The sequence below is a fragment of the Penaeus japonicus genome, unplaced genomic scaffold (assembly GCF_977035675.1).
Source record: "Penaeus japonicus unplaced genomic scaffold, GWHDUDI00000001_assembly GWHDUDI00000038, whole genome shotgun sequence".
NCBI classification, from domain to species: Eukaryota; Metazoa; Arthropoda; class Malacostraca; order Decapoda; family Penaeidae; genus Penaeus; species Penaeus japonicus.
Window position 1 is genome coordinate 11,116,943 of NW_028234440.1, and position 10,000 is coordinate 11,126,942.

The 10,000-nt window shown below is 36.5% G+C and overlaps 1 protein-coding gene across 5 annotated transcripts in view; it reads left to right on the forward strand.

Moving 5' to 3' along the window:
* The window catches only part of Spred (Sprouty-related protein with EVH-1 domain), a 41,056-nt gene that overhangs the window by 30,845 nt on the left and 211 nt on the right, over positions 1 to 10,000 (forward strand). For 3 of the 5 annotated variants that reach the window (XM_043020632.2, XM_086532913.1, XM_043020630.2), the window contains exons 4-5: positions 4,988 to 5,055; positions 7,021 to 10,000. The exon at positions 7,021 to 10,000 is cut by the window's right edge and continues 211 nt beyond it. In XM_043020632.2, coding sequence (XP_042876566.1) covers positions 4,988 to 5,055; positions 7,021 to 8,043 — 1,091 coding nt within the window. In that variant the 3' untranslated portion in view covers positions 8,044 to 10,000. The remainder of the gene's footprint in view (positions 1 to 4,987; positions 5,056 to 7,020) is intronic. The other 2 variants (XM_043020633.2, XM_043020631.2) reach the window with 1 other exon arrangement.

Genomic DNA, 10,000 nt, shown 5'->3' on the forward strand with positions numbered 1-10,000 from the left:
TTTCTTTTAAGATGTAAGACATGAAACTCCAAAGGAAAATGCATGAAATGTTTCTGGACATGACGGACTTTAAGAAAATGAGGCGGTTCCTTAGGGGGCTGTATTTAGGACATTAATTGTGATGAGACTGTTAGAAGAACAATAAATAACAAAAAAAAGGAGTTATCGACAGTTACGTTGAACTTTCCTTTTACATCTGTCATTGTAGTGCATGATAATTGCATGTGCTATACTTTTTCCCTTTTTTTTTAAACAAAATTTTATTGTGTTGATTTCATTGTATTCTGATAAGAATTGTTCTTCAATGCTGTGTCACTCTTATAGCACAGATATAACTGTTATTTGCTTATATCACTATGCTAGAAAATGTTATATTGAATGAGAACTGCTTTGACACACACTAATATATCCTAAAAGTCTTACATATCACAAGTACATTTAATGTTAATGTGTAACTAAAGCACAACAGAACACAAACACCTTGTTTTGATATAGAAGCATTCTGTATGTTTGACTAATACTTTTGCTAAGACAAATGTTTTTGGTGTACATATGGAAAATAATTGTATGCATTTTGTCCATATCATTTTATTGTAAGAACATCTCTCTCTCTCTCTCTCACTCTTCTTTCTATTTCTCTTTCTCTATTTTTTCCTTTCTCCCTTTCTCACCCTCTCTCAATGTGCTTGTCACTGATATAATGTTCATATGAATTTATGTATGTATGTTTGCATGCAGGAATGCACTTGCAGTAAATGTTGCCAATTGCATACTTCTTATAAAGTCATTATCTTGCAAATCATGTGGAATAAATGCATAGCAAGGAAAAAAAATTGCATCTTCATTTTACATCTTTTGTAGTTGTGTTGTGATTTCTTTACAAAAGATATTTTTTTTAATGAAGGGAAAATTGAAAAGAAGTTCAGTTTACTATTGTCATCATTTACGTTATTATGATTATTTTGTTCATTACTGTATTTTGGGGGCCTTTTACTTCTTTTTTTATTGTTATTATTGACAACTTTGTATTTTTTTATTATTATTTATTTTGGTGGTATAGTTATTTTATATTTTATGATGATTATTATTATTGTTGTTGTTGATTTTTTTTTTATTGTTGTTACATTGTTATTGGTACTCTTTCTATTATAAGAAGGAGTAATTATGAGTAATTGCTTTGCATATTAAAAATCAAGGTACAGAGACACTTAAGTGCATCATATTTTTATTGATCTATGCATGCATCAAGACATAATGCTATTATTATACAGTCAAATGAACATGCAAGATGGGTTGACAAATTCATAAGTTCTTCATAGTACACAGTGAAATTTAGAAAGTGGATCATTAGTTAAAAGGTTGAGGGCTTTGAGAACCTCAGGGCATATAAGGTCACCCATTGCCTCATTGACTGACCTGTCTTTTTTAGAATAGGCAAGTTCCATATTTATTTATTTGATAATGAAATATACACATCTTGAGTAAAGCAATGCCTATTCAGTACCACTGTAATAACCCAGTTTTTCCCATTGCCTGATCTTGGCAGGGCAGTAGACATAGGCTTGGTCCTGGATAATCCTGCCCTAACTCCTTGACTACCAAGTGACAAAATTACAACCCTAGGATTCCTAAGAGATCAGGAGGGACTCAATGGTCCTATAATGTTATGGGGGGAAACAGAAGTTGTATCTACTGAATTGAAATCTCCCTGGATTAATATTGCCTCCAAGCTGGTGCTATGGCTTAAGGCAGGAGGTTATCCAGGTTACTGCATTTAGTATTTACAAATTCTGTCAGTCTCCCATAAAATTATATCACCAGCAACTCTCTCCTTTAAGTCACATTTTTGGTACTTTATTTAAAGGGTTGAATTAAAGATGCATTCATTGTTTGTGGTGATGATTCTCTCTACATACCCTTTTTTTCCATCAAACATTTTGGGTTATTTGAAATTTGCACATTACATTACTACAATATCTAGTCCTTGCATGTTTGCAAGATATTTGCAAAGAACCTTATTAACCAAGGTTAACATATAACTTCACTCTATAGTTGATTAGAAATGTGATCTCATTGTTTGTATATAATTTTATTCTCAGATTATTGGTCTATTGAAATGTTTACATATAATGCCTATAGGAAGGTGAGTGTTGTTGTAAATTCTACTTGATATTTGCCATTTAGTTGTTGTTTGGAATAAACTTATGTGGAATTGCCTCAGAGTTAAGTGCTTGCTTTTGATCTCTTTGAAATATGATAGATGCTTTTAAATCAGTGTACATATCAAGGCTAAGCCATTATCTAAAGTTTCTAAAGTATTATACAAAGTTACCATTTGATACCAATTAGAAGCGTTGTACAGTTTTTAAGTAATATTGGATTTTGTATATGCCTTTACCCCACGGGTTTTGGAACAGGGATCTTACACATGTATATGGATACCTGTAACTGTGCTAATTCTTTAAAGTTAGTTGTTGTTTTTATAGAGTATATATTTAACAAAGTTCTTTCGCTTAATATTTATCTATCAAAATATGTTTGAAGTTGTCATATTCATCTTTGATATTTATTTTATTATTATTATTATCATAATTATATTATTTTTGATAGGGTTTCAGTTGTCTGTAATGCTAGGAATAACATGTTAATGGGATTCATATGACTAGTTAAAAGATGAACATTATATATATATATATATATATATATATATATATATATATATATATATATATATATATATATATATATATATATATTCTCTGCTACATATCTAACCATTGAGAAACAAAGGACCCAACTTTTTTTTATTTTCATAAAAATAATGGACAACATGCCTTGTTTATACATTTTTTTGGATTTATTTTTATTTTTTTTTGTTCTGATTTATATACATTATTTTATATCATTGCTAACGTACTCTCTCTTCAACGCTGCTTCTCCTTGGAAAATTTGCGGTAAGTAATTTCACAAAGGGAGATGGTTATGATTTGAGTTTCTTGGTGGTTGGACTTCTCTCATTCACAAACAAGCCTTTAACCCATTCACGCCGGAGCTTATATTTGTGTAATGCTGCTCACTGCCAGCCAGAAAACAATTATGCGCAATGACTAAGTGAGAGAGATCTCCCAGCGCGATGCTGCGCTGTGCCTCTATGAGTGTGATGATACGAGGTTTTTGTATTTGTTTACATTATTTTACCAGTGAACAAAAATGTCTATACAAATAGAACTCCTATGATTATATATATACGCAATGATGTAAAATATATGTTTGAGGGAGAGATCATGACATGATAGGACGTTTTCCAGCTGGAGCGAAATATTCCCATAATGTGATATCACGTTACCCGGTGTGATGGGTTATATGGCATACAAAAAGGGGTTTCCTGTTGGGAAAGGAATTGGTAGGCACAGATTATCCCTTTTAATGTTGAGAGGAAAAGGTCCATCATGTTAACAATTTCATTCAACTTGATTTTGAAATTCTGATGTATGGGGCTAGCTTACACGTGACTTTTCTCTGCTGGCATGGGCTTCTTCGTTGTGAATGATAGAGTAAAACTTTTGTAAAACACATAGATCCCTGACAGAAGAGTATAGAAAGTTTCCTTCATTCTTTATATAATGTACATTTAATGGTTGTAAATGTACATGTGTGCTTTTTCACCAAAGTGTACTATTTAAGAAAATTTGAATAATAATATATCTTTATGCAAAGATTTGAATAAATATGCATTTATAAATATATAATTTAGAAATACAACATTCAAACATGTTATTTAACCCACACAGGACGGGTGGTACAGCATGTGTACCGCGCATTCAAAAGCCCAGTTGCCGGGCGGCACAGTATTGTGCCAGCTATTCAATTGATTTAGGCCTAATAATTCGAACGCCCCGGCATTTGGACATTCTAGGCTAGAATTCCCCCGTCGGGAATGGGTTAAATGGCAGAAATAGCTGTACACTGTAGGATACTGAAAGATGGGAATCCTGTTCAATTTAAAGACTATTGTCTCATCTTTCAGTGAACCAAATTTTGTGGATTATGGGTATCTTCTGCTATGTTGTCATTTTTTTTTTTTTTTTTTTTTTTTTACTAAAAGACGTACTGTAAAAAGATCAGTAGAATCTTTTATTATAATAATACATTAGAATCTGATTTCATAGAGCAGAACTTGAGTAACCAGTTGTTTCTTGAGCTGCATATATCTTGAAATTCCTCTTTGCTATCACAGTTATTACTATTATGTTTGTCAATATGGGTATTTAGTTGAAATTGTTCAATACTTATTAAGTACTGGAAATCATAAGCTGTTGTTAGTAAATGAAGCCCTTTCATTAAAATAGTTTCTAGTCATATATGCTATACTTAGTAATGGTGTTTTCCTTTAGAATAGTCCTAAGTGAAGTATCTTAGGTGTAAAATATGGTAGCTGGTAATGAGGCTTACGGGTGTGTAGATTAGTTCATATTAGGAGATACCAATATTTTCCCTCTTTTGCTCTGTGTCTCACTTTCATTGTGTTCATATGTATGTCTTTCTTTGGCATTTTAGAACTGGACTTCCTTGAAATTTATTGATACCATAATTTTGAAAACATTCAAGTTTTCAAATGTATGGGCTTCCCCCTTTTTTTAAGAAAAGCTTATGTAGCTGAAATATATTAACATATAGTAACTAGATGATCAAATTTTTCATAATAGTTGCAAGTGAAGTCATTCCAGGGAATCTTTGCATCAAATCAAACAGCAAGATGGAAATTCAGTCTATCTTTTACATGTACTATTCAGACTCATGTAATATTGTTTCAAATGCAGAGATTACTCTTAATTTTAAAATTCCACTCAAGAACAGGGAAGAAATAATACAGACTATTATAAGGATTTCACTATGATGATAAATATTCCAACCATTTTTGATAACTTCATCCAAAATCTTACACTCATTACGCAACAAAGGAACTAACACGTCTTGCTACACACAGGTCTCAACGACTTTCCATCTTATCGTCACGGGCTGAACGTAGATGTCGGTGATGATAACGTTTTCATGGTGAGTGCGCTGCAATGCATCTTTATCTCATTCTTTGACTTTTCTTCATTTACGTCTTGTTCTTGCTCTTCTTGTTCATCTTCTATTTCTTCTTCGTTTTCATATTTTTCTTCACGAAACAACAATTAGGTTTGTAGTTCTTGACCGTTAGTGCACCATCAGTTATTTTGTTTTTCTTTTTGTATGTAGATACTAACTTTGTCTTGTTATGGGAATGTGATTGAATGTACTAAGTTGCATTTGGCATTCTACTTCTTTGTCTTCTTTTCCTCTCTTTCTCTTTTTTTTTTTTTTTTTTGGGGGGGGGTTATCATGATGTTTTCTTCTCTTTTCTTCTTTGTCATTCATGTATTGTTTTTTTCCTCTTCTTTTCTTTCTTTTTTTTCCCCAATGTTTATATATATTTCTCTTCCTATATATAGTTCTCTTTGCTCAACTAATTTCTCATCTTTTACGCCTCAGTCTTCTGCCTCACTTACCACCTCTTCCATTTTCTTCTTCCTACTCCCCTCCACCCCCTTCCCCTCCCCCTTCCTCTTTTTCTTCCTCTCTTCTCATATATCAGTTTTCATATATCACCCCACCCCCCCCTCTCTTTCTTCTACTGCTTTTGAGTCTTCTAAATTGCATCCCATGTCTTGCAAACATTAAATAGTCCATATAATGATATTTCAGTACGTAGCTTAAGAGCCTCTTTGAGGTGGTAAGGAAATGTGGTTGAGTTGTCGATGTCGGTGCAATGCACTGCGGAGTTTGGGGGGCTAAAGGTGAGGCAAGTAGCACAGGTGTATGTGCTTGTAGTCATTGGCTCCACATATATGGCTTATATGAATGTTTGACGACTGTTTTCATTGTCTCTCTCTATTTCTTTTCTGCATGGATAGAATCTTATTGTTTCATAAGTATATATGTATGCTATAAAAATCTTCATGATTTAGGCTTGATATGGTATTTTTTAGAGAACTAAGAGGAGGCTTTATGGAAATATATTTTCTTTCTTTCTTTCTTTTTCAGTTTTCTTATAGCTTTGTAGCTTTTTTTTTTTTAGGAAACTTCTTAGCCAGTATCATTGTTATTATTGATATTTCACACTTAATTTCCTTCCTGTTTTATCTCTACCTATTTCCAAACCAGTATGAAAGACTTCTCATTCTTGTCTTCATTATTTCTCGTTCTTCATCTTTGCATATTCACGTCACAAGTATATGTCATTATTACTCTTTCTACTCCAGCACTTAATTGTCTTTAAATTATTATGTAAAGAGTTCTAGGGAATATTTGAGAAAATTTGTGCTGATATAAATTATATTGCATGATTGTGGTTGCGTTGTATATTTTTTAAAATGATGTTGCTGATTGATTCATGTATTAAAAGCAAGCATAAATGTTATAGGCACTTCTGTTAAAATGTTAGAATAAAGCCATGCAACTTGTTGATAAAAAATATCCTAGTCATTCTTGGCAAGGATTTTAAGAGTCCTGAAGATTCTGTATGAAAACTAAACCTGATGCTAGTATTAAGGTTTAAGAAAAAAGGAAAAAAGAAAAGAAAAAGTTTGAACTGAAATCAGTGATCTTTAATGTGAGTGGAAGTTTGTCATAAAATATTTGTTTTTGCATTTATAAACTTTTTTTTTTCTTTTTTCTTTTAACTTTTCCTTTTTCTTTTTTTGAGAATTGTTATGTGTTATGCATGGTTCATGTTGACTATGTTATTCTGATAAGTTGCCTCTTTTGATGTAATCCTACATGGTTCAACTTTTATTTTTGTTTTATCTGATTTTCTTTAATAACCACCAATTTTTTTTTTTTTTTTTTGGTTTTTATTTATTTTATTTTATTTTATTTTATTTTATTTATTATTTTAGCAGTAGTAGTAGTAGTGAGTGTTGACTTAGACAGACAGTTATTGGTGAGCTTTCATAGTTATTAATAAACAACCTTGACAGTGATGGTGATTTGCAGGCGGTGAATCTTCCGGTGGATAGAGATGGGTCACGGACGAACTCGTCTGGGTCGGTCACCACCTGCGGCAGCAGCCGTCACACACCCACCGCTACTCCCCTCCCCACCCCAGACCATCCCCCCCACTACCCCTACCACCACCACCATCACCACTACCCACCACCAGGAGGTGGAGTGGGGGGGATCGGAAGCGCAGGGGGAACGGCTATATCAACAACAAACACTTCTCCAAGCTCCACCATTTCCAACCTTGCCATCACCACGGTCGGGATGCAGCCCCAGTCACACAGCCACTCCCACGCCAACCACCTGCACCGCATCACCTTCCCCTCCCGGCCCCGGCCTCCATTGCCGCAGAACAACAACCCCCTCGACAAGCCCCTTGATCTGGATGGCGACCACAAGCCAGGCAGCCCCCCAGATATGCCCCAAGACCAGGACAAGATCGAGGTCACAGGAGATACGTACTCCTACGTGCAGTGCACGATGCACCACGAATACAGCTACCCGGTGGTGGAGGGCATCAAGGCAGAAAAGAGAGACAGCATAGCATCCCTGAAGAAGCAGCAGCAACTCGAGCTTGCTGGGGCGACGCACCCACAGCCGTGTCCTCCAACGAATCATGGCAAGAGGCCGAGAAAGAGAGACCGCAGAAGCAGAAAGTTCATCAAGGCCCGCTGTCGGCACTGTCAGGAAACCTTTACATATGATAAAAATTCCCGGGGCAGCTGTGAATACGCACCAGACTGTGTACGTACAGCCATTGATACACTTACATGCATCTCTTGTGCGCACGGTATGTTATATCACTGCATGAGCGATGCAGAAGGTGACTTTGCTCACCGTCCATGTGAATGTGGGGGTCCTGGAGGCACGACGGATGAGTTGTGCGGGCGACGGTGGCTCGGATTAACCTTGTTATCCCTATTGGTGCCATGCTTGTGGTGCTATATACCGCTTCGAGCATGTCACCGATGCGCCGTCGCCTGCAGATTGTGTGGTGGCCGACATGAGGCCTCCTGACTCACCGCCCCCACACATGCCCAAGAAGATGAGGAAGAGGATGATGACGATGATGAGGAGGAAGATACAGTTTTCACGGTAACCGGAAGCCCTACACTGCTCTCCCCACAACAGTGGTGTGATCAGGGGAGCAGTTCCCAGCAGTCGGGCGTCGGAATGGGCATGCATGTGGAGAAAAACCAAACCAGTTAATACTGATCCAAGCTTTGTAGCCAGTCAGCTGTTGTGGCAGGGACAACAATGACAGTGGTGTGTGAAAAGAGTGTAAGGGTGCAACCAGCACAACTATGATTGTCAAACAACCAACAGAAAGGAAAGGAAGAATGGAATTGTGTGATAAAAGGAGTGTGAATGACACCACTTTTGATAAAGTGGATAGAAAGGACACAACAGTTTGAGTGTTCTATGTACCTGATGGCCACACTCCGGCCTCAGAGTGTGTGTGCACGTGTGCGTGAGTGTGCACTGCACACACACTGCCGTACATGGCCAGTTCTCAACTCTTGCATTTGGAAACCCTTGTTCATCTATATGTGAGCTGCTCATTTAATGGCAGGTCTGTCCGCCTTGGCCTATTTAATAATCTAAAGGGATCCCAATTTTTCGAGGGCTCAGGAGAAATTGTGACGCCCTTTGGAATTGCTGTGACTTTTTGTATGCTTTTAATTATTATTGTGATAGATGTTCTATATATTGATAGTTTTAGCTGGCCGAGACGGACAGGCAGCCAAGGCAGCTGGACTGTCACGTGTCACATAATAACTACGTGAAGTTCTCACTTGCGTTTGCCTTACATACCGACACTTTTGTGTTTAGTCTTTTGGCAATTATCAGCGTCGTCTTCAGCGTTGTGTAAGCCGGACAACTTTTTCAAGGGTTTCCTTGTCATTTTAGGTGCTATAGCACAAATCATGGATTTTCCTTTTTTTTTAAGTGAATGATTATTAAAAAAAAATATTATTCAGTTGTGTTGCAGTCAAAAGAACAGTTTTCTACACAACTTTATATATAAACATGTGTAAGGCAGTTGCACTGTGAAACATGAAATACAAGGTGAAGTTTGGCTTCTTAAAAAATCAAACTTAAGGTAATGATGTAACTACATAATGTAGTTTTCCAATAATAAAAGACTAAACCTCCAAATTGCATTCATGTAAGCAACACAGGTAGCATTATGAATCACTGCCCTGTGGAAAAAAAAAGTCTTGTAATTACCATAGTCACAATTATCATGAATATTGATGATAACAACCCTTCTTAATTATGATTACACCCGAAAAAGGAGGCCAAGATCTTGTTAAAAAAAAATAATAAAAAACATTTTTGTGTACAACCTAGATGGTGGCCCAGTCGGCGCAGCGATCGCAGCCGGCGAAGAACGCGGACTTTTTTGTTTTTGTTTTTATCTTTTTTTTTTCGCACCACCGCCTTCACCAGCGAGGAAGCGCTTGGGAAGGAGGTCGGACATAACCGCACCCTCTTCTGCCGTCTGCGGCCTGGACCGAGATAGATGTTTTGGTAGCGGTAATCTTGGGGAGCAGCCAGGTCATACGTCACCCAACAGAAGTCCTGGGGTCAACCTGAGGCTCCAGATATAGAGATATATATATTAAAAAAAAAAAAGACAGAAAGAAAGAATAGAAGGGAAAAAAAGAGAGAGAGAAAGAAGAGTACCTTAATTCTGTGGTAAAGAGGTGATGACCCCAACCCACTTCGGGAGCGGCGAAACGACCTGGCGCATGTCAGCTCCCCGATACTTCCGTTGTTCATGCCACCCCCTAGTCACGAACAAAATTGCAACCAATGTCAGCAGTCTAATATCGTTTGTTTTATTTGCAACAATTTTAAGCAGAAAGTCACAAAAGTTTGTGGTTTCATTTTACCTTTTTCTTGAAGAAGATTGAAAACAAAACCAAAAATTACATAAAAAAAGAGAGAGAAGGAACTTTGTTACTCC